The sequence below is a fragment of the Cucurbita moschata genome, unplaced genomic scaffold, assembly GCF_002738365.1.
Source record: "Cucurbita moschata cultivar Rifu unplaced genomic scaffold, Cmos_1.0 Cmo_Scf00030, whole genome shotgun sequence".
Classification (NCBI taxonomy): Eukaryota; Viridiplantae; Streptophyta; class Magnoliopsida; order Cucurbitales; family Cucurbitaceae; genus Cucurbita; species Cucurbita moschata.
The window spans coordinates 1,464,738-1,489,457 of NW_019268546.1; the positions used below are offsets into that span (position 1 = coordinate 1,464,738).

Here is a 24,720-nt window from a genome sequence, read left to right on the forward strand (position 1 = left end):
AATTGTAGTCTGTTAGTTTATGTTGGTTATGATATTTATGAGTGCTTTGTTTTTTGTTTAGCCCCCAATGTTTGGACTAAATATATGACTTTTGTATTCAAATCATGAAGCTCCTTTTTGTAATTTTCATGTGTTTTTTTTTTTTTTTTGTTTTGTTCTTTTGGCTCCTTCTGAATTGGACTTTCCTTCATTTTGTTTTCTTTTCCATTCATTCATTCATTCGTTCGTTTCTAATGAAGTTCGTTCTCGAAAACAAAATAACATCCATTGTTTAGAAAGTTTCCATTTAGTTCTTTTATGTCTTCGTGTTCTTCAATTTAGTCTCACCGTTGGTGAATGTTCAAATTTGAAGTAATATTTTTGAATTGAATGAAATTTAGCATTGAAGGATGAATTAGAGTTCTGACATATCTAAACAGATTGGGAAGATTTTGTTTCTGAAATCTCCCAGTGAGAAATTAGCTTTTTCTTTTTCTGGGACACTACTGAGCCCTCTAAAAGTAATTTATTTTGTAAGAAAAGTAGGATTTGAAAATTTTGTTTGAAAAGGAGTTATGGAAAATATATTTTTGGGACACGGAGCCCCCTACTACGCCTCATCTTAAGGCGTAGTCATATGCATGCAAAATGTCATAGTCATGTTTGTTTAGAGTGCTGTCTCATGTCGTATGTCTAGACCATGTTGTACCATTTTTATCTTGTTTTTTTATTGTATTATTTTATATTACAATTTCTGTGTATGATATTTCGACAAAATCATGTATGCTTTTATCAGATATGAAATGCCTCAAAATGTAGTGTAGGAGGATCAAATAGTCATCAACCCTTCAACCAAGTGTTGTAATCTCTCTTGCCCACATGTTTTCAATGCAATTGACATGTGTAATGCTTTCTTTCAAATTGTTTTCAACTAACTTTCTCGCTCATGTTTTATTAAAAAAAAAAATTCAAAATGTGGCTTTTGGCTCGACCATATATTAAGATTGTTTGCGAAATTCAATTCTTACACGGCTGACATGTTTGTTAGGTTAGATCAAGTGCCACACAATCGCTCTTCAATTGCCAAAAGGGTGCGCCATTAAGACTGAAACAAGACAAAGCAGTTGGTTAAATCACGAGTCAACCGACTCACTAAGATGAAATATGAAATGTTGTTCTTAAAAGAAGTCCCCGATATGGTTAATTTTCTAGAAGGTCGAGTAGCTGAACTTGATGAAAAAGTTGGTGGAATTGACGCTATAAACGCTCACTTAGATGGGCTGCCAATCAAGTAATTGATATTAAGGGTTGGCTCCTTCAAAGAGAAAGCCGAGCATCTCAGAATGTAGAGGTAGCTCTAAGTGTTTTGTTGCACACATGAAAGAATGCTAAAGAGCTAGATAGTTCACAAAAGACCATATTGGAACTTTTCAACAAGTAGACAGAAGATTTTAGGATAACGATAAACACCATTAATGTAAGGATGACTGAATTGAATACCCGAGTGAACCTGATCATGCAGGCTATGGGAAATCAAGCACCGAGTCAAGCTCATGAAGGGCTCAACATCTCGAAATCCAAAGCCTTCAAAAGGAACCAAGATGTTAAAGAACTCAAAATTTTGATATTTGACGTTGAACAAGAACATGTTCAGAAGAACATGAAGTATCTAGTCTGTTGACAGAAATGTCAACCAATTAGGTGAGAGAGGATTTAATGGTCATGCTTGTCTAGAGTGTGTGTGGCCGGGTGTCTGTGACTGCATGTCCATGTCATACCATACTCTTTTTTATCTTGTATTATTTTGTTATTACAATATTTGTGTATTATATGTCGAAAAAATCATGTCTACACTGGTTGACATAAAATGCCTCAAAATATACTATACACATATTCGTAGTCGTCAAGCCTCTCTCCGTGCCCAAGTAGGGTAATCTCTTGTACACATATTCAATACAATTAACATCTACAATACTTTATTTCAAATTATTTTCAACTAACTTCCTCGCCTATGTTTTATAATACATTTTCTCTGAAAATATGGTTTGAGGCTCGACAATAGGTCAAGATTGTCCATAAAGTTTGATTTTTTACACGGCTAACTTGTTTGATATGTTCGAACAAATGCTGCATAATCACTATCTCGTTATCAAAACTCAAAAGAATGCAATTGTAACATAGAGCAACTTCCAAAAATCAAACACCTCGACCCATGGCCCATAGCCTATGTGTGTGCTAAAGTGGTCTTAAATGGATCGAGAATTGTCACAGGTACAAACCATTGATGTCTCATAATTTAAAAGTCAATTGAATAAATGAAATTAAACCATAATAATCACAAAATCATTTCAAAAGTTTACTTCAAGGAACATTTTAAATTTATCTCTCAATAATAAAATAATTTATGGAATGAACATAAATTCCTCGCAATGGAAAGTCCTCAAATATTTAAAATATCAAATATGAACACAAATCATAAACTCTGTCCGTTTTCGGCCTTGTATGTGGCTTCTCATGAACTACATATGAACTACATATGAAGAGAGTTTAATCCGTTAATATTTGGAGAATATATTAATTATGGAATATATCTTACGTGTGATTTGTTAGTAATTAGTTAATATTTATTTGTTTAGTAGTATATTTTATTTTATTCTCGAGGTTTTAGTTTATAGTTTTTTATTTGTGTTGTAAAAGAGAGATAAAATTCCGTACGAAAGCCACTTCCTCCATTGTTTTTAAAAACCTTTCTTTTGCTTTTTCTTCAATATTGTTCTCTCTTTTTGTTTTTCTTTTTATCATTTTCTTTTTCTCACTTTTTCTTTTTATGGATTGCTAAATGACAAAAACTAAATCTTACAAAAAGTCAACGGACCGAGTTACACTAACAATCAATTCATCCTCTTGAATGGTAAAGCGACAACACCGTTCAATAGTAATCTGTGTATCATGGTGATCCCTGGCTTGTCAATCTTCTTTTTCATGATGTTATCTACACCACACGACACTATAAGTCTCGACGGCGGGTTGTCGGTGTCGTGAGGTAACTCAATAGTCTTTTCTTCTTCTCCCTTGTCTTCTTAGTTTACAATAATCCAACAAAATATTAGAGTTCTTCCATAAACAAAATGACAAAAAGAACTTTAATAAATTTAGTATATTAAAGCATGTTAGGACAAAAAAAACAAATGATATGAAGATGATGAATTTTTTTCTTTAATAAATAGTCATAGTCGTATCATTCATCCTTATATATTCTTACTTGTACTTTTAAATTTGAAAACTTATAAAGGGCGAACGAAAAAAATATAGTTTTTTCTACTCGAAGAGAATTCTCGAACACTTGAAACGAGAATTAAATTGGGAGAAGGGACGGAGAAGTCATCTCAGTTTGAATCGAGCTCATGTATATCCCTATAGAAGATGGAGGTCAAAATAATGTGAGAAAAGGGTTTGAGAATTGAAGGGATGAGTGAAAAGTAGGGATGGTTTGAATCAATTCTTATAATTCGGGTTGATCGATATCTTGAGATCCAATCCAACCCCACCCTTATAATTCGAGTCGGGTGTACACCTGTAGTTTACACTCATGCAATGGTGAAGAATATACGCGACATGAGTTTGATCAATATCTACACAGTGTGAGATACATCGTCAATTTACCTGTACCAACACACCACAACAAATGTAATACTCACTTTCTCTACAGAGGATCTAATGAATGGAAAAGTAACCCTAAAATTGTATTTTTGAAAACATAACCTTAAAAAAGGGTAAATTGAAAATTTAATCCAGATGAAATCCAATGTGCAAAAATGTCCTCGTATTAAACCAAATTTACAAAGATAACCCTAAACGTGGCAAAATTTGAGAAAATTAATTAATAATTAAAGAAAATTTTTGGAATAATTACAAAAACCATCAACCACCCAATGTTTGACAAGTGGAAGAGTCATTGGTGGAATCCAAATTTGAGAAATTAAAGCTTAAATAAATGGAGAAATTCCTCATGCACAATGATTTTCATTTCTTAAAATTTATTTTTCACAAGTTCGTAGCAAGAAGAAACCTAGAACATAAGAACCAAAAAGTTGACTTTTGGTGAGTAACGTATTTTGAAATTTTAGAACTTTATCTACGAAATTCGTACTTCGTTGTTCATATGTTCAAGAAAAAAGTAAGCTACTGAAAAAGTTGAGAGGAGATAATCACTCAATCACCCAAATCAAGAGCGAAGAATTCGTAGAGATTTTTCCAGAACTCCAGTCCAGCCTACCCGATATAATCTAGAATAACTTGGAATTTGATTTTCAATTTTGGGAAGGTCAAGAATCGAGAGCCTAAATACACCCAAATAAGTAAGTAATCATACGTTTAAAGGCTTTTTGACACTTTCTTACTATTTTGGACGGTTTTGGAGCCGTTTTTTTTTACGTATTTCAAAGTGTTTGAGGTTAATATAGCTACTTTTTAACCCATTTAAAGAATTTAGAATTAAATGAAGTAGTTTTGGACTATATAGGTGGAGTTGGATTTCCAAAATCAAGTCCAGACTAGTACCAAGAATATTTTATTACTATGCCAATAAGGACAAGCCCGAGATCATTGTCTAGATATCTTAGGATTGAAGTTTAGGATTGAAGATAAATATAGACGATTACAAATATGTGGTTCACACTGTCTAACCTCCGTTATAAATGTCCCTCCAACCCACCAAGTTTTTCATCCCAAGAAGAATAAAGTTCAGTAGTCTACTCCATAATGTCTTGTAATCTCTTATTAATTAGTCTTAATAAGGGTGTGAGTGTTTCCCAAAACAAAGTTGTATTCATCACGAAGTTGTTTCTTTAGGCACCAAGAGAATGTCGTCTAGCAGACATTTTTAAAGAAGAAACAATGTGTAGTTGGTCTAGACCCATATAAAAACTTAAACTTGTAAGCTCCCTTGATTTGGCGAGACAATGTAGAAGGTTTGTTCAAATATTTCGAGTTTAACCCAATCAACTCACATGAGTATAACTTGTACTTATAACAAAGAATTACGAGAATAACTTTGAAAAGTTACCGAATTAGTGGACCTCACCCTAATGGTAAGATGTTTCACGAAGATACATGAAGGCTAGTTAAGGAAAAGTAAACTTCAAATTCACGGTTCATTAAGTTAAATAAGCAGTTCGAAGATGGAGTAGAACCGAATGAGAATGTAATTTTGGAGAGTGAAAAAGAAGAGGTAAAAAAGAAAAAAATTGACTGAGACGGCTAAGCGCCTGCACAGTGCAACTGAGGCACCGCCTACCATCGACATTTCTTACGGCCCTTACGCCATTCGCCCCCTTATCTCTCTTTGTCTGCGTCTTTTAATTTTGGTTTTTGAAAATTAAAAAATAGGAAAGTAAAATGCAGTAGAAATTTGAATAAATTGTGGAGGTAGGTAAAAAAGAAATAGAGGGTCATTTATTTTTTGTGTTCTCCCATCTCTTTCAATTGCTAATTTTGGAGAGAAATAATATGAGAAAGGATGGCATAGGGAAGATGATAATATTATGATATATGCTATGCCCCTACCCTACACAAACACTACTAATTACTCTCCTTTTTCATTCCCCATTATCCATTCATTTTTTTTACTTTTTACTCATCTTTAAATTTTTAACTTCTCCCAACCAAAGTTTAAACCTTGTGTTTACATGATCGATCCGACACAAATTTATGTTCAAACATGTATGTTTCACCCGTGAGAATTAAGAAAATTTTTAATAATCTATGAAATAAATAAATAATTTTATTATTTATTGTCCATCGTGTCAAAGTAGATGAAGATACAACAATGTTAAACAATTATTTAAAGTGTCATTGTTTTTATCTTAAAAACAAAATTATTTTGAAAAAAAGTGGGACATTGTAAATACTCAATAATTATATTGATGTTGGAGTCGAAAAATGCAAGCATATGTAATTTTGCTGGATGTCTACCGTCTAGACTTAACTTTTATTAACCTTTCCTTTATATTTGGCATATCACTCTGATTACATAGATGGATCATATTGTCGCTCTTCCTCCTAGTCATATCGCTAAGTTTCAACGTAAATAATTATGACCTTATTCACAAAACAAAGAGAGTTTGTAATGCTCGAGTTCGATGCTGTGTAAGTTTCTAAATTTCTAGTGACACGTGGAAGAGAGAGAAATGAGTGAAAATAAAAGAAACAAGAAATTAAGGTTTAAAGAGGAAGAAGAAGTAAGAAACAGAAGTCGTTCAAACCAGCACTTAGCATTCGATATTGGCCAAGGAGCATTTGGATCGTTCGGTTTCGTCGAGAAACAAAAAGAACGAATGTAAGTTGCACGGTTTTTTATTTCAGTTTTTCTATAGATTCAAGCAATTCTTGTGGTATGAAGAAATTTGGCGGAGATTCAACCGAAAAATTGTTGTCTTAGGAAGTTCCAAGATAGGGTAAGAACATAAAATTTTGAAGTTTGAATGTGATTATTTTAATGTTCGATGGGTAAAAATATAAGAAAAATACTTTATCTCTACGACTTTGGTAAAGAAATTAATTTGATCCCGAGTTCATTGCAAGAAGACACAAAATTAAGAAGAAAATGATTTAAAATTAGTATTCATCAAATTCTGAGTTTCACATTGTAACGACTCTAGATTTCTACTTATCTAGAGTCGTTACTGTCATCATGACGTAATCATTTTTGTGCAGAAATAAGCGTTAAACATAAACTTCATCTTAAAACACTACCATAGACTTACGTGATCGAAAACATCTTTAAAACAATGCAAGTCTAATAAAATAAACACAATTACCATATGCATGTGCCATGGTGCTATGTTTTTGCTTGTTTTGACTTTTGCTTGACTATTTTTTTTCTCGATTTCAATACTAACCCAATTTTTGTCTGATACGAATCCTCCTGAAAAATTTAGAATGTTTTTTTTACCTTTTAGCGAGCAATTGAACTCGAGAAGGCATGCGACAACCAAGTACGTAATCTCAGATTTTTGGCTAATCATACTTGTATGGATCGCTTGGAAATACATGCATGCAAGTAATTCCAATCCTAAGTGGATAGATTCAGTATGATTAGGGCCTAGACATGTCGAATAAGCATATGTTGTAGGAATTTCATTAATGTTCCTTGATTACTATTATGATGTGTTTACTACTTACATGTATATAATATGTTGAAAAGAATGATGAAAGTTTTGTGATCTGTGCTCCGAGTGTTTAATGGATGTTATCGCCTCATTCGACATGTGTGACTGATTGCATGTTTTATTGAACATTAGCTCCAGGGGCACGAATGTGTGTTCTCCCTAGTAGAAATAATTTAGCTATTTGAGATAGGACTAAGGCGTAGAGACAGATTGGCTAGACAATGTCATCGGAACCAGACGATTCCAACAAACTGAACATCTTAGAGTCGTGAACGGCGATAAACATGCTAGTACACTAGTGCTCTCAGACCAAGAAAGTCTCAAGGAGACGGAACAAAAAAACTTGGACAGGAGAGAATTTGCTTAGTGTCACCAAGTCGCCCCCAGTAACTTAAAGGACCACAACCGCAAATCAGAAAGACTAAGGTAGCATTCAGGTCGTTAGCAGTGGTTACGGTGTTAACAGAGCTTCTGCTTCCCTTCCTACTCCGGTACCAGTACCATCAAGCCAAGAGGCCATTGAGCAGTGAATTGGTAAAGTGTAATTGGTTACAAAAAAAAGTCACGTTCAGTCGTCAGAAAAGGTGCGAGGATTTCGGCAAGGCACCGAAGTTCTCGCGCCTACAACTACTTATGAAGACATGCTCCTCCCTCTCCTCACAGACCACCCACATCTGCCCACCAAACACAACCAACATTATGTGCTCATGCATTGGGAGATACGCCTTATCCTTCACGATAGTACAGATGCGTAAGCTACGAGGCAGGAAAACGATCATTATGTTATCATAATATTGTTGTGACGGTCGTTATTCCTAGGTGTCTGACATCAATAGCTACTAGATAATGTTTGCTGGACCAGAAATGAGATTTTGGAGGTGTGCGAACCAGCTCATGGGTCTATACTTGCATGTGTGTGACATAAGACTAGAGAATGAATTAAGTACTCCAAACAACCTACTAATTGAATATTATTCATCCATGCTACTTTATTTCTTTTAAGACGAGGCCTAAGTAAATATTTTGGACAACCAATGATACCATTAGCAACAAATTGCCTACTCAGACAACTTCTCTATTTGGGGTCGGTGATAGTGTATTGAATATAAATTTAAAATTTTAATTTAGTATAAAAATAAAAGTATTTTAATAAAATATAAAAAATAAATTAAAATAGTTTTGGTGTATTCATCCACCAATTTTAAGAAAAAGTAAAAAAAAAAAAAGAAAAAAGAAAAACGCATTAAACTTTCCAATTTCAACGGGATTTTGAGTCTCCCACAAATTTAAACCCAATTCATGCAGAAAAAAAAATAAAGAAGTGAATAAATCTTCAAAAAATCATAAATTGTAAATAAATTTCGTTTTTTTAGGTTTATTAATTCCATTAAAAATTTGTGAAGGTAAATGAGTTATTTTTATTTTTTCGATTTGGATTGAGTTGTGTTTTTGAAAAATTGAACAAATGGTGGGTTCGGAGTTGACATTTTTTTTTGTTGGGTCAACTTAATTTACTCGACCAATTACGGTTAATAGAATTAGAATGCAATGGATGAAAGTGAAAAATGAAAAGAGTAAAAAAAAGGTGATGGATTTGATGAAAAGAATTGAAGTATGAAGGTGGATGGAATGAGAGGGAAGGAGGAGGAGGTGGAGGAGCGTGTACCCATTTTTACTGTAAAGAAACAGAGAAAAGTCACTGTTTCACGTCTTGTCATTTACCACATGCTTCACTCAGACCAAAATCAAAATCAAAATCAAAATCAAACCTCTCCTCCCTCTTTCACAAAATTCTGAATTACAAAGCAATTGATATGGAAGAAACGTAGGCCATTTTGTTTAGGGTTTTCCTCGAGGATCTTCCGGACATCCATTACATTTCTCTCTCTCTCTTCTCTTTATAATGTCCCATTACTCCTCTCCTCTCATCTCTCCGCCGTCTCTTTCTCTCTCCCTATGCCTTCTTAAACCCTAATCCCTCTCTCTCTCTCTCTCTCTCACGTTTAAAAAAAAAAAAAAGAAATGGTGGGTTAATTCTGTTCTCTCTCTGTCTCTCTGTTCCTCGCAAGAATTGGTTCTAAATTGCTCTGTTCTTGTTTTTTAATTGTCCTCAGTACACGGTACCCATCTGGCTGCAACCGCTTCTGAGCGAGAAATTCTTCAACGCCTGTGTGGTTCATGAAGATGCCAAAAAGAACGAGAAAAACATCTTCTGTTTCGACTGTTCCCTCGGTATCTGCCCGCACTGCTTGTCCTCTCACCGCTCTCACAAACTCCTCCAGGTACAATAATTCACAATCCCCAACTCTTTCAGCAACCCCTTTTCTCCACAACTCTGTTCAATTCCGCTGTGTTTCCTTTTCAGATTAGGCGATATGTTTATCACGATGTCATTAGATTGGACGATGCTGTGAAGCTAATTGACTGTGCTTTTGTTCAAGTAAGTAAACCCTTAATTAATTCTCACCATGGTTTTGCTTGCAACACACACCAAAAATGTTGATGGGGGTTTTTGTTATTAATAGTCGTACACTACGAATAGTGCGAAAGTGGTGTTTCTGAAACAGAGGCCACAAACCAGAAACTTCAGAGGCTCCTCCGGCAACCTCTGTAGTACCTGCGATAGAAGCCTTCAAGACCCTTATCTCTTTTGCTCCCTCTCTTGCAAGGTTCGATTCGGTTTCTGTTTTTTTTCTCTTCATTTTTTGCTTCTTGTTCTTGTGTTCTAAACTGGGTTTTTGTTTCTTTTCCTTGTCTTGGGTTTCGTTATGTAGATTGATTATCTTGTAAAGGCGCAAGGTGGGGTTTCCAGGCATCTTTTGGAGTGCAATTTCTTGCCATTACCCGAACCGGTTTGGGACGACGGAATGATTATGACGCCTGACTCTGTTCTGGAACCGGCCGGTTCGACCCGAACCTCTTCCAGTTCCGACGGCGGTAGAGTGTTGGAGATGAGGACTACTATTGCTTCGACGGCGACCACGGACTTTGTGAAGAAAAAGAGAAGTAGCTTGACGGCTGCTGCGGCGGCGTATCGGACAACGTGCCGGCCGGCTTGCTGTTCGGTGACGGTTTCCGAGACGTCTGGGAGTCTGATGAGCCGGAGAAAAAGTACCCCGCAGCGGGCCCCACTCTATTGAATTTTCATTTTCTATTTATTTTTCAAGTGTAGTACTGTAGTGGGCAGTATGTAAGGGGGGAGGTTTTTTTAGGGACAGAGATGTCATTTTGTGGTTTCTCATGGGGGTGTTTTGGGAATATATGAAGAATTAAATAGAATGAAAAAAAAAAAAAAAAAAAAAATCTCCCAATTTTTTGTTGATAGAGAGAATATTTTGAGGATCTGACTATGTTTTAATTACTACAACAATATTCACATTCAAAATCTTTCATTTTAATTTAATTAGATTAAGTTATTATTAGAAAATATATAAATATTATGACGTGGCATGTTGGAATTTGTTTTTTTTTTAATTGAATTCTCAATTTTAAAATTATTATTTTTTACTATTTATCTTTTTACCATTTCTCCTTTCTCTTTTAACCTTTCTTTTCTGTTTTTGAAATTTCTCTAAATTGATAAAAAAAAAAATGTTAAAACCCATAAATGTTTTTTTAATACTTATATTAAAAATGGTTACCTAAATTGTGACATTTTTAAAAATTAAAATAAAGTTAGATGAAGCTGCACTATGGAAGAAGAAGAAAATTTTGTCATATTTGTGAGTTCGATTCACGTCCCTTACCAAAGGTTTTGGATTTTATTCGTGATTTTTGGCCAAATCGATATTTCGTTTTGTCTCTCGCACATGATTTGTTTGCCATATTTGCGAGAATAGTGAACCGTGTAAGTGTGAGTCTTTTATCCGTCGTCTTTTTATATTATTTTAAAATTGTGAATTTTTTTTTAAACATAAATTTAAAAAAATTTGAGTAAAGAATTAATTAGAAACAAATACAGCTTAAATAGAAATAAAATAAAAATGTAAAGATAAAAAAAAAAAAATGGTATTTGTTAAAAGGAATTTCATTATTTTGAAATTATCTGGCAAAGACTTTGATTGAAGAAAACGTAATTACATGGGGAATGAAATTGAAAATTTGGGAAAAAAATTAAAGGCGAAATTAAAAATGAAGAAGAATCCAAATTTAGTTATTCTTAGTTCTCACCTATTTGAAAAAACATAATTAATTTATATAATTTGGCAAGAAGGTGAAGGTAAAAACGGACGAGTGGTGGTAATTTAATTTTACTGAGAACCGCGCTATTATTATGTTGTTACTTTATTTTTAATTGTAGGCTTTGAATGATTGGTAGGTTAAAATCTACAGAATAATCACTCATTGACGTGTTCAACAATTACAGGTAGGAATGTTGTTTGGATTTTTCTTCAAAATCAAATCTTCCTACAAATTTTGTATTTTCTTTATTAAATAATATTCCCTTTTATCACCATTTTTTTAAAAAAAAAAATAATATCCATATTTTCTAATGTAATTTTAAACTACTCGAACAAGCGCCTCCACCTCTCACCGGCACCAGAGGTGCAACTTTAGACCTAATTGTAATTATGAACAACTAGTTAATATCCATGAATTATACTTATCTAAGCGTGCATGCGTGTGCAACTTTAGTTCTGTTGTAGTTGAACGGAGAATGAAAATTAATTAATTAAAGAATTTAAAAACCTGCCAAAACTAACGTAGGTTTGTTTGACCTTTATTTTTGTTCAAGTATAAATAAAATCAAAGTCGATTCTAATTATGACTGGAACATAAAAACAAGGCAGGTTGAAACATTGTGAAAGAAAATTCTCAAAGGATTGAAGAGAGAGATCTTGAGAGAATTCTTCGGAGAGGAAAAATGTTATTGAATGTTTTAATACCAATATATATAACCTATAACTTCGTACTCTAGTATAACATCAATTATAACTATACAAAAATGCTATAAAAAGTCTATGATAACATTTTTTCGTGAACTGTCGTATTCATTATTTCTTGTAGTACAAGAATGCGATGAGAGCTTACAAGTAGTTGCTTTGTGAGTATTTTTTATAATCACCCATTTCCCCTTTTATTTTTCGGGTGTTTGCAGACTGCTGGTCTAGGTGGGAAAGCTTTCAAAAGCTGCGCGGTCACAAAGGAAGTCGTTTTGGAGCATCAATCCATTTTTGCATTTGAGTTTTTTTATATTTCAATTTGTAATTGTATCTCAAACCCATTTTCCCCTTTGTAATATATTTGGACAATATCAGGTTATAATTAAATTTTATTTTGTATTTTACCACAATATTATCACTCGCCCAATACAGTCAGTCCAATAATTGTAGGAGGGTGTTGTATATTTATTTAGTAGATATTTTAGAATAAAGATACGCAGTGATTTTAGGAAAGAAATTTAGATATTTTAGAAAAAAAAGATTTAGATTTATTAGGGGTAGATTGCGGCTCTAAACAAAGATACAAGACACTTTGAAGATGTTTAGGTTTTCATCTCAAGAAATACAAAAAAAGAGTAGTATTCTAAGAAGTGTCTTGTACAGTATTCTAGAAAGTGTCTTGTAATATCTTCTCGATTGATGTTAAGAAAGAGTTAAGAAGGAGTGCGAGTGTTTCCCACAGAGAGTTGTGTTCAATAATCTAGGGCGAGAGTCATGCTCTAAACTTAGCCATGACAATAGAATCCTCAAATATCAAACAAAGAATTGTGAACCTCGAAAGTATAGTCAAAAGTGACTAAAGTGTCGAACAAATAGTGTACTTTGTTCGAGGGCTTCAGAGAAAGAAGTCGAGCCTCGATTAAGGGGAGGCCCTTAAGGCTTGTAGTGTACTTTGTTCGAGAGGAGAATTGTTGATGATTATTGAGAAGGGAGTCCCAGGTTGATTAATTTAGTGGAAGATCCTGAGTTTATGAGTAAAATAATTTGACATTTTTAAAAATAAAATGATTTAGAAAAACATACAGCTATTATTTTGAAATTATGCAAAACAAGGAGCATTCAATTCCCCTCTTTCTCTCTTTTGACTCTCAAAAGCAATATCATGAAAACCAGTTCCCTGTGTAGTTACTTTCGAAATTTCTGGGGTTCTTCCTTTTGTTTTTCTCAATTTTTAGATCCATGATACTTTTCTCATTATTTTGATATAGTGTTTTGGTAGAATTTGATATCTGCTAAGATCAGGGTCGACAAAAATGAATTCTGGGGATTATATCAATATTCAACCCTCCGAGCTCAAATTCGCATGTGAGTATAACCTTTCCACTTTTCCCCCTTCTTGTTTCTTCCCTACTTTCGACTTTGGTTCTCTCCAAAATTTTCTCAAAAGGGTCAATGCTTTCCCAACTGTTGCACTTGGAGAATTGATGAATCTTTGGTGGGAACTTTTCATTTTCGCCGATTATGCTTTCGATTTTTTGTTTCCTTTATTGCTCTATTTTTACTCTTCTTTTGTTTCTGATCATCATGGTTCCACTTGTTTGGGCTTTGAATTTGTGAAACATTAGGATGTTGACTGACGGAGGAGTGACCGTAAAGGTCCAGTTGAGAGGTCAAGGGGTATCTAACTTAAGAATGTTTATCTATTAAGGTTTAAGAAGTTACTTGTGGGAGTTGCGTTGTTCTTCATCACGAATTGCAAATATCAGGTTGAATTGATTGTAGGAGTTCAATTAATTTTTGGGTTTATGGATAGTTTCTGCTTGCTTCTTTGAAATCTGGCCCTATATTTCACTATGATATCTCGAATACTTGAAGCTTGGTAATGATTGCCATTTCATCAAATTCTGATTTATGGATATCTGTGCCGCACTTTTATTTGTTTGTTATTGTATTTTTTACTTCTGTAGTTTGTGAAACTTCACTTATGTGTGTTCGTTATATTATGGAAAAGTTGAATTGAAGAAGCAAAGTTCTTGTTCCTTGCAATTGACCAACAAAACGGACAAATATGTTGCCTTCAAGGTATGTCTTTTTTGTTCATTCTTGGTACGTTAGTTTCGTTTCATTTTGATGGGTACGAATTGACAATGTGTACATTTCCGAACTCTATCATCCTAATTTAATAGGTTAAAACCACCAATCCCAAGAAGTATTGTGTTCGTCCTAATGCTGGAATCATTTTGCCCAGTAGTGCAAGCAATATTACAGGTAAATCAGTATGTGAAAGTAGTTGATTCGTTTTTCTCTTTCTATTTAAAATTATGAGTTACACCTTGATTTTTCTTCATTGTGTCTACTGGATTGGCCTGTATATTTTTCATGTAGTTGGTCTCTACTTTTGAGTTATGGATATTTGATATGTTATTTGTCTTTTTAGTTACGATGCAAGGTCCAAAGGAGGCGCCTCCTGACATGCAGTGCAAGGATAAATTCTTGATTCAAAGTGTTGTAGCACCCGATGGTACAACATCGAAGGACATTAGTGCAGAATTGGTGGGAATCTCTTGTTTATGCGTTTATTAGTTATGTAATTTTTTTTTTCTTATCTATAATGATCTTACATTTTTTTGTTTATGTTTTGCATCTATGAAATTGTAGTTTAACAAGGGAGATGGTAAAGTAGTAGATGAGTTTAAGATGAGGGTTGTTTACTCTTTTGCGAATCCACCATCGCCTGTTCCAGAAGGATCTGAAGAAGGATCTCCTCCAAGAACCGCTGCAGTTGATGACGGAAACCAAAATTTTGCGTTGTTTGATGCTGTAAATGTTTTCCAAGTTTCTTTTGTAGTTTTTTACTCTTGTCCTTTCTTTTCCACCCATCATTGGAGATGAAGCAGATGCTTTTGCTTATTTTATTGCAATTGTTGTTCATTAGGTTTCAAGATCTCTGGAGGATCCTAAAGAGAAGTCATCACAGGTAAGATGTTCTTCTCTTGCTTCTATATAGACACCTAAGTGTTTCATCTTCTTTATGACTTTTATAAACTCTTTGCTCCCTCTTTCATTGTCTTTTCTTTCACTGCACACACTTCTCAAACTTTGTTGTAACATGAATATTTTTTCTGACTGTACAGAAAGTCCTCTTTTCAATGTTTTAGTGTTCCATTTTAAAGTTTTTTCAATGTTGCTTGCCAGTGAAGAGCCTGTACCAAATGCATGGGAATGTGAATGAGAATGAAATATGGAGGAAGATTATTTTCTTAGTAACTACTCTATTAACTCAAGTTGAATGTAGAAAAGAAAGAACAATAAGATATCCTCCTAAAAAGTCCAATGCAAGTATAAACTACTTGCACTAGAATTAAAGAAAAAATTAGGTGACTACTAACTACAATTTTTTACCGGTAGCAGCAAAACTATATAGGTGAGAAGAGATCTGGTCCCTCAGCCTCCTATATTTTCCCTTTCTCTGTCTTCAAAGAAAACCTTGAGTTTCTTTCTTTCTAAATATTCCAAAAGATAGGCAAAGAAACTACTAACTTAAAAAAATTGATAGGCTTTGTGTGACCATGTCTATCAGCAAGGTTGGAGCGGCACCAAGAGAAGTTGAAATCTTATTTTTTCTTTTAAAAAATTGTAACAGTAGAGGAAAAGAGGTAGACATTAAAGAGAGATTGGTTGTTTTCTCTGACATTTTTTAGAAGCATACACCACTAAGATCTTAGACACAAATGCTTGGATTCTTTTGAATTCTAATTTATATTTAAGGCATTTACCTTTCTTTGGCTAGCACAACCAGGCAAACATGTACATGTTTTTAAAGGCCTGAGGGACTTACATGTGAAAATGGGAATGATATTTCAGATGATGAAAAGTCGTTAGTCAAGAATTGAGGTATGAGAGGACTTTTTCAACTTCTAGAATTTGTGATCCATATATTTAGGAGGAAAATAGCAACTTTAATAGATGTAGTCACCATTCTTTTGTCATTTGATTGTTGGGATTTTTTCCAAGTTCAAGACAGGAAGAGCAACCTTCCAAACAATGTAAGATTAACTTTTTAATGGTGATGGGTTTGGGTGGGGCCATCAGTCATGACTTTATGATTTTTTGTTTTTTGAGAAGTGCTGTGTCGCCGGAAGCTGCCCTGTCTTATTTGTTTGTGTGTTTTTTTCCTTCCCTTCTTAATTAATGCAAGGTATAGGATGGGTGTAAATTTGAATTGATTGATGGGATATTAGCTGTTATATTACACATTTGGGAGCTGTACCTGGAAGGGGCTGGTCAATGTGTTTCTGGATAAGTGGATGCTGAAAACTTCTCATAGCATTTATTTTTTACTGTATTGTCTGTTGATTTTTCTACTTCATGATGAAAATATTGATGCAGACGTGGTCCGCAGTTTCTAAGTTGACTGAGGAGAAAGCTGCAGCTTTGCAACAGAATCAGAAACTACGCCAGGAACTGGTATTTCATTTAGGATTGAATGTTATTTTCTTTATCTTCAAGCTTAGCTATTCTACTTAGTCTAGTGCTTTGATCTCTTTCTATGATTGTGTTTGGGAGGAGATTTTGCCTGATTGTCATGGAATAAGGAATTGTGAGTATTTTTCTTTTTACAAGATATAAGTACATATTAAAGACAGCCCAAGAAAACGTTAGAGGGTTGTGTCTAAACATTGAAAATGTTGACAAATCTCAGCATGTTCTGAAATAAATGGGATGATAAGAAAAAGGAGTAAAAACTAAGTTGTTTCCATGCCCTTTCCTCTTGCATATCTATACAGTATACAATCTTATATTTTGGATTTAAAAATAGTTAAAGTTATTTAAATGAAACAATTTAGTTAAAATCTCATATTGGTCCATTAACTGTCAAGTTTGTTCTATTTTGGTATGAACTTTCTAATTTTCTCTTTGTAGTCCTTGCACTTCCACAATTACCATTTCAAATTGTCCATCTAAGTCCTTCAACATTAAAAAGAATAGCCGTTCAAGTCCTTGGTGTATTACTTCTCTGCCGAAAATTTCCTTTCCCAGTACTCATCTTCTACTTGCTCACATTAATATGCTAATATACATATTTAAAACTATGTTATGAATTTGTGTAAAGGAAAATAAAAGGACTAAAATGATTATTTTCTAAAGTTTAGGGGTGAAGACATTTCAAAAGTTAGGGATGAAAACAGAAAATTTGGAAGTTTAAGGACCAAAATAGGATTTAAACCTAACAATTTCTATGGATTTTGTTGTTTCCATGTCCTTTTCTCTTGCATGTCTATTTACATAGATAGGGACATTTACATTTTCATAAAAGATAACTTTGTGGCGTTCTTTTATGATGAAAGCTAGTCTTTATTCAAATAAAATCATAAAAACAAGTCAATATCTTGACATTTTTGCCTGTATCCAAGCTGACTTTTGGTTGTAACTAAAGAAAGAATTATGTTATCCCACTGTGTGATTTTTTCCCTTTTTAGAGAATGGAAGGAAGGGATCCTATGGGGAATTCTATTCCTTTTAGTTGCAAGAAGCCAATTATCTAAGCCAAATCCCACGCCTCTTCCCTCCCTACCCTTTGGCCTTACTTTCAAGAAAATTGGGTATTATGAAAAAGTAAGATAATGAGCCCTTCAAAAAGTTCAAAGATAGATTCAATGACTATGGTTGGTTCACTATTAATCATGCGAAGCTACCTTCACAAGTTTTTGGCTCATCGCTAGTAATTTTGTGCTGATCATTTTATTACCATTAAGATTGACAATGGTAGAAATACAAGCTTTTACTATCGTTGTTTTTTCCGAGGACAGAGCCCTAAAGTTTATTTTCCCTTGATGTTACGAAAGATTACGAAACACAAGCAAGGGTATTTAGCCCGTCTCGAATTGATGTTTCGTATTTACCAATAATTTTATCATATTTCAATCTAGTTACTAGCATTGCTTTTACTTTTAGCCTCTTAACGTAGAAAGCTCCATCTATATCCATTAAGTGTAGCATCTTTATGTCTTGTCTCTCTTTTTGATGAGTGTCTGGTATTGCACAAATCAGCTAATGTTCCTTTGATCTCGTCACTTGACCAAGTTATAGTTTTTTTAAAGATATATATATTTTTTCTTTTGGCAGGAACTTTTGAGGAAAGAATCAAGCGGAAGGCAGGGTGGCGGTTTCTCTGTATTGCTTGTGGTGCTCGTTGGTCTCATCGGAGTTCTGATCGGATACCTGTTAAAGAAAACATAGACAACTTAGGCATTCCCTATCGTTTGCTTGCTGCACTTTGATGTTATTATCTGTGTTGTGTTTTGTCCAGAATTTAACAACCTTAATTGGTTGAATTCTTAGTGAGTCAAAACTGAAGACAGATTTGTTATGTCAAAATCAACATCGACCCTGGATAGTTGTTTTCAGAAGAATACTTTTTGTTGGATTTATTTTTGTTGCTTGTTTGCCCTCTCAGTGTTCATCCATCTCGTTTCCATTTGGATTTTGGTTTGTTCAAGGTGTACGTAAAAGCCATGCCTTTTGAACAATGAATACAACAATGATTTGAGTACAAAATCCATCACAATAAAGCAATCACAAGAACCATGGCTACAAACAAAGATCAGAAGATATCATTTTTGATGGTCGCCCTCGCCCTCGCCCTCGCCATCAGTTTTCCCTGCAATGGGCTTTCGATAATTTTTCTCGACATGTGTTGCCATCGAGTAGCCAGAATCTGCAAGCTTTTTGACATTGGGAATGTTGTAATTCTGAGCAGCATAGGCACCAAAAAGAGCTCCCAACATGAATGAAAAAGAGATTCTCATCAATCCCATTTCTTATCAATCTCCCAAATGTAACACAAACAAACAGACACAGATATGGAGCCGATTTATATGTTCCATTTCTTCAACTTTTCTTATTGCCCAAGCCAGAAGATTTGATTGATTCAAAGTTGTGAGGATAAACTTTGAAATTCATATTTAAAAATTTTAAATTTTATATATCTTTAGTTTATTGAAAAGTCTAAATTATTTTAAATACGGCTACATCAACCATTCGTAATTAAATAAAATAAAATTGGGATTGAGATTCATTGTTCAAGTTCTGAAGTTAACATCGGAGGAAACTACTCATATACTTATCTAATATGGAAAGGAGTAAATTCTATCTTAAATTATGTTCCATCTCCCAATTTGGAATTAGCTAAAAAAAAAAAAAAAAAACTAAACCGACCAAATTGGTCTAGGTCTAAACCGGTCCAACTAGACCAATTGGTCAAATTGAACCGGTCAACGATCGAACTGAAGTTGTCAAATGGGTTCAATTGAATTGGTTGGTCTTCAAAGTTCAACTAATCACCCATGCAGTTATTTCTGTGTTGGTGTCGTGGTTGCTACAATAGTGTTTTTTGCGGTGCCTCTCAACGGCCAAACATACCTCATAATGATGAAGTAATGAGTGGCAGTGAAATGACGGCCGACAGTGTAGCATTTCTTTGAAATTAGAGGTTAAGACTACATTTTCAACCTCAAATCAAGCAAAGAATCTCTGATTCAGTTGATGATAAGTCTTAGAGATGAAATGGGAAGATTGAGAGGAATCAATGTGATTTAAGTGGAAAAACACAATAAAGCTCAGATTTGAAAGAATCCTTCCACAAGGGTTTCACTCTTGCGATAGCGGGAGAGCAATTGTGCGACACTTGTTCTAGCCTAGTGAACAAGTGAGTCTGAGAAATTTAGATTTTGCAGACAACATCAACGTATGCTCGAACCTGGAGTCATGTTTGTGATCAATGTTTTAGAAACGGTGAGTGACTATATACATTTGAAAACAATTCGAAAACAATTTGACGAAGGGAAGAAAGCAAAATTATTGATTATAAGCAAATAAAGGAACAACATGGCTTGAATAGTATATAGTGACAACTAGTCTATCCCCCTACACTACATATTGGGGCATTTTAGTCGTGGCGGGTGTAGTTAAGATTTTGGTATACGGTTATCATACACTCTCATATTGACACAACGTGAAATAGTAAAAACCTATATAAGATGAAAGCATGTTTAAAGGGTTTGGTACGGGCATGCGGCCATGGACAATATGTCTTGGACAAGCATGACCAAGACATCTGACATGCGGCCATATGCAACATGGCTTGGACAAGCATTATCATGACATCTAACATGCGGCCATATGCAACATGGCTTGGACATCATGATATCCTCCCCACTCAATTGGTTGACTTCTCTGTCACCTGACTCTTCGCAAACTCAGCGATGTGAGTTGAGGCTGACTTCAGGTCTCTCGACGTGCTTCCAGCTGATTTCAACATTGAGGAGTATCTTCCACTCTGCAAGGAACTGTTGGAAACTATTTATCGGTTCGTTGACACTTGGTGTCTTCTCTGTCAGAGTCTCTACTACTTTCTTCGCTTGAAAATTCTTCTTCTTTGTGTGAGGTCGTGTTGTCTCTTTGTGCTTGATGTCTTCTTGATTGGTATTGTAACGTTTCAAGTTATTAACGTGGACAAGAGGGCTAATCTGCATCCATGGGAGCAATTGGATCCTATATGATGTCTTTCCGACCTTGTGAATAACTTCGAAGGTCCATAGTATTTTCGCACCAGTCTTTGACTATTGTTGCTTTGATCTTGAAGTTGATCTGACCTCAACTTGATCAGAACTCTCTTCCCATCTTGAAATTGTCGTGGTCGACGTTTTTGACCAACCCTTCTCTTCATCTGTCTGGATGGTACTTCTGGGTGAACATGTGTTGTTTTAAAGGATTGTCTCTGTCTCCCTGTTGGCTTGGTGTTTCTCCCTAGCCCTTAGGTGGTCATTTAGGGCAGGCTTTATGGGTCTAATTGTCCCGACTATTAGCAAGTCATTTAGCTATTTGTAGAATTCAACTAGCTCAAGGTTGAACTGTATGACATTCATTTGTTGTAGGCAATCTCGCCCTCCATATAACATCAATCTCATTATTTATCTACCTAGGTGAAGATAAATACTTTGTCTGACTTCCTTGTTTCACATCGCAATGTTTTTGAATCAACCGTAAAGCTTGTGTTGGGGTTGGCTCGCTCGAGCTTCCTTCTTTAAATATGGTAGTGGTAGTGAGCATAGGTTCATCATGACTAATATCCTTTCTCAACCGTAGTGCTGACATCATTTTCACTCCTAGTTAAGGTGTTTGTCTGGATATCGTCAGGTTGGACCCCATTACTACTAAGCTTTTAGCTAGTGGCATGAAAATGACTTTGTTATAGTAGGAAATTCATCCTAACACGATGTCGAAGTCATCCATCTTGACTATCACAAAGCCAGTTCGTCTAGTCCAAGCCCCCAGCTTGATGGGAGTTCTCTTTGCAACTCTTAGGACGGGTAAAACTGTCTTGATGGTCAAGCATTTTGTTTCGTTCTCCATCATGAAGTGGTGAAATGAAGTGGTGAAACGAGTATGCAATCATGAACAACATGTCTCGGACAAACATGATCGAGATATCTGACATGGAGCCTAAATATTATATATATATATATATGTGTGTGTGGAGATTGAGAATAGGAGAATTATGGGTATGTGTTGGTTAATTTGTTTATATAACTTTTTGACCAATTCCTACTCACCGCAACTTTCCGGGAAGGCAGAGCAATCCACCACCCTATTTTGACCAACTTTCTCTGACACCAAACAGATACCTTTCCTGGAAAATTTCAAATCATTATCATTCTTTTTCTCTTTTCTTTTCTTTTTTATTTAAACTTTTCTGTTTTCATTTACTTCGCATATCTTTTTAGGTTAATTATAGTTTCTATTATCAAATTTGAATCTCCTTTTAATTTCATCTGAATTTGATCTCAAATTATTGAATTTACTGGTTTTATAATCAAATTTTATCTCAAAACCAAAATCTTTTTTTAAACTTCAAAACTCAAATAAAACTCAATTATCAAAGAGAAAAAATAAAATGAAATAAAAGATAAAAATCTCATAAATTATAAATTAGAATATTTATATATATTGTCTATGCCTTTATTATTGTCCGTACATAAGACTCTTACCTTTTACCCGTAAAAATGTTAAAACCTAAGATGAGAAATACTCATTTAGTAACACCATCATTGGACACTACTTTCTTTTTTTCACGTAGGTTGGATGCATAATAATTTTTATACACGGTCCACCCATATGTATGTGGATCCACTACGTGGTATTATTAGTGTACCTCATATGCTTGACTATATATAGGCTAGCGCACCACCAACAAAAATGAAAGGAAAGCAAATAATAATGTGGTGTATAAATCTATGAGAAGTAATCCATAATCATATGAGATACAACATGCATGAAATCTTGCATTAAAAATCATGGTTCAATGAAATGATATACAAAATACTTCCATACTTGTGATCATATCAACATGACAATTACAAACAAACGTAAAGAAAAGTATATGCATCATATAGTTAATTCAAATATCATGACGTAAATAAGACCACATGATACGTGTTATTCATGCATCAAACAATTTCATCCAATCCAAACTTTTGACGTTCTCTTACAATTTCAGATCTAATTTGATGCTCCTAAGCTCATTCTAATAAGTTAGGTTCACTTATGAATTTTATTGGAACCAGCTTAGAGTCCAACCTAACTTAATTATCCTAAAATTAGTCGTATTATAAAACTTTTAAAAAAACATGAGGTGACGAATGAAAATGAATATTATATAACTTTTTTTGTAATAAAAATCCCATAGTTGCACACCCAAATGAGAGCATCACTACTACTACTAAATGAAATTCATAATATTACACAAAATGTATTCTTATTAAAACTAAAATAAAGAAGGTTAAGATAAAAGCTACCTACACAATACACATATTAATATCATTAAATTCGTTGTCTAATATGGGCGTTGGTTAAGGCACTCCAACGACATCTTCGCCGGAGACACTGCCACGGTCACCGACCACGCCGACTGTTCGGTTGAAGAAGTAGTAGTAGTAGTAGTTTGAAGGCGCTGCGTCTTGGGGCTTCCTTGATTGGAAATTTGTTGTGTCTTCCGCCGTCGACGGTTGTGATCCGCCAACCTCTTCCGACAACTCCGTTTTCCGTTATCAAACTCGGCCAGCACATGAAACCTGTAACAAACCCTCCACCATCCATTTTTCAATATTATCATACACATAATATACATAGTTTTTCATGTATATTATTATTACAATAATGGACGTGGGCCCCGCTTCTAACCTTTGACTTTGACCTATGTTTGGTTCTTCATTCCAAACACACACATTTTATTAAACCAAAAATAAAATCGGGGTACGAAAATGCCCTCCGGGTTTCTTTTTTTCTTTGTACGGAAGGCCAATCATTATTTTGGTATCGCGAGGGTATTTTCGGTATTTTGGGCACATGTGCAGCTATCTCTGGAAAGTGGCTCTAGGTCTTTTGTGAAGGGGGGCAAGTCTAGAGCCACCGTCAAACCTGAAAACTACAGGAATTTTTTCCTACGGACGGAATTACCCTCGGGATTTACTCCACAATACGGCCAACCAATGATTGACCTCTAACAAGGGTATTCATGTCATTTTACACACTTGACTCACTAAGTTGGGTGAAATATTTAAGTAGTTGGAAGCCTAGGTACTATAATGAAAGATTAATTCAACTAATTTTAATGTCGGAGTAGCTACACATTAAAGCTCCGTGTACTATTTCATCTCGGTTTAATTCGGACGTATTTCGATAACATAATTTTTAATTAACCAAACGATCATAACGCTAAATGTTTACGGAGAGATTTTGAAATGACAGACTACGAGGGTAGTTTAGGAATTTTAGAAGGAAGGGGGAACGAACCTGCTGCATTGCTGACAGAACCTCTGAGTCAACCCGGCGGTGATGACGGTGGAAGCTTTAGAATGAAACTCACAAACTTTATGCCGTCGGTGGTATTGTTTGGCTTGGCTCAGATCCGCATTACACCCCTCCGCTTGGCACCGAGCCGACCAGTTCCCCGAACCCGGTTCGCCACCGGTTCTCGCTCTCCGGTACAATTGATTCACGAACTCCTCCTCCTCAGACGAGAAATAGGTTCTCCCCCCTAAATTTAGCCCTATCCTCGCCGCGAAATCTACAGGAACCGCCGTTATACTCCGACAAACCTCCTCACTCTTGGGCACCACCACAAACTCCTCCCCTCCGACACCTCCGCCATGGACGGCGTCGGCCACAGTATCGTAATGATGAGAAGGACCCATTATGAAGCTATGTGGGTGGTCGTCGAACCCGCCGAAGTGGGTAGTGAACGGCGGCGGAGTCAGAGTCGGGAAGAAAGTGTTGTGGTGGTGATGGTCGATGAAAGTGGGTAAATGGTGAGAGTGAGGCGCTTCCGGGTTGAAAGCGGGTTCGGATTCGTCGCCGGGGAGAAGAATCGGCGGCGCGTTCGTTGATCCCCATTCATATTCCAACATTTTCTTTTAAAATTTCGAGGCAAAGTACCTGCAATGTCGGAGAAAATTTATAAAAAAAAAAAAAAAAAAAAAAACGCATAATTTTCACATAAAAAATCACTTCCCTTATTTTAATAACAATAAAAATTAAAATTAACAAATTTCTCACTCTCACCAATGGCTGAAGCAGAGGGGAAGAACAAAAATTCAGATCCAAAAAAAAAAAAAAAAAAAAAAAAAAAC

General features: G+C 35.0%; 3 protein-coding genes across 6 annotated transcripts in view; 2 read left to right on the forward strand and 1 right to left on the reverse strand.

Annotated features, from left to right (window-relative positions):
• The first annotated feature begins 8,872 nt into the window (after positions 1-8,872).
• On the forward strand, positions 8,873-10,470 carry LOC111464390. Its single transcript, XM_023108589.1, has 5 exons — positions 8,873-9,173; positions 9,263-9,430; positions 9,514-9,588; positions 9,674-9,817; positions 9,923-10,470. Exons 1-5 carry the CDS (start codon positions 9,171-9,173, stop codon positions 10,286-10,288), a joined length of 756 nt encoding a protein of 251 aa, XP_022964357.1. The 5' UTR covers positions 8,873-9,170; the 3' UTR covers positions 10,289-10,470.
• A 2,695-nt stretch (positions 10,471-13,165) lies between these two features.
• Positions 13,166-18,523, forward strand: LOC111464514 (vesicle-associated protein 1-3-like). The gene is made up of 8 exons (XM_023108741.1): positions 13,166-13,396; positions 14,043-14,113; positions 14,218-14,299; positions 14,469-14,584; positions 14,690-14,851; positions 14,967-15,008; positions 16,421-16,498; positions 18,158-18,523. The coding sequence occupies exons 1-8, from the start codon at positions 13,345-13,347 to the stop codon at positions 18,269-18,271; spliced, it is 717 nt and encodes a 238-aa protein (XP_022964509.1). The 5' UTR covers positions 13,166-13,344; the 3' UTR covers positions 18,272-18,523.
• A 4,255-nt stretch (positions 18,524-22,778) lies between these two features.
• LOC111464198 (squamosa promoter-binding-like protein 8) overlaps positions 22,779-24,720 on the reverse strand; it is a 3,179-nt gene continuing 1,237 nt past the window's right edge. For 3 of the 4 annotated variants that reach the window (XM_023108289.1, XM_023108290.1, XM_023108291.1), the window contains exons 2-3: positions 23,885-24,526; positions 22,779-23,163 (exon numbers count right to left, since the gene is read on the reverse strand). In XM_023108289.1, the coding sequence (XP_022964057.1) occupies positions 22,926-23,163; positions 23,885-24,498 (852 nt within the window). In that variant the 5' untranslated portion in view covers positions 24,499-24,526 and the 3' untranslated portion in view covers positions 22,779-22,925. Of the gene's footprint in view, positions 23,164-23,884; positions 24,527-24,652 lie in introns of all 4 variants that reach the window. The other variant, XM_023108288.1, reaches the window with a different exon arrangement.

What these genes read in the sequence shown, in the direction of transcription:
- LOC111464390 (XM_023108589.1), top strand. An exon ending in TTGACTGTGCTTTTGTTCAA is followed by an intron (nt 9,589 to 9,673) that starts GTAAGTAAACCC and finishes TGTTATTAATAG; the next exon opens with TCGTACACTACGAATAGTGC. An exon ending in TTTGCTCCCTCTCTTGCAAG is followed by an intron (nt 9,818 to 9,922) that starts GTTCGATTCGGT and finishes TTCGTTATGTAG; the next exon opens with ATTGATTATCTTGTAAAGGC.
- LOC111464514 (XM_023108741.1), top strand. Translation starts at nt 13,345, where the DNA reads ATGAATTCTGGGGATTATATCAATATTCAACCCTCCGAGCTCAAATTC. An exon ending in CTCCGAGCTCAAATTCGCAT is followed by an intron (nt 13,397 to 14,042) that starts GTGAGTATAACC and finishes ATTATGGAAAAG; the next exon opens with TTGAATTGAAGAAGCAAAGT. An exon ending in TAGTGCAAGCAATATTACAG is followed by an intron (nt 14,300 to 14,468) that starts GTAAATCAGTAT and finishes TTGTCTTTTTAG; the next exon opens with TTACGATGCAAGGTCCAAAG.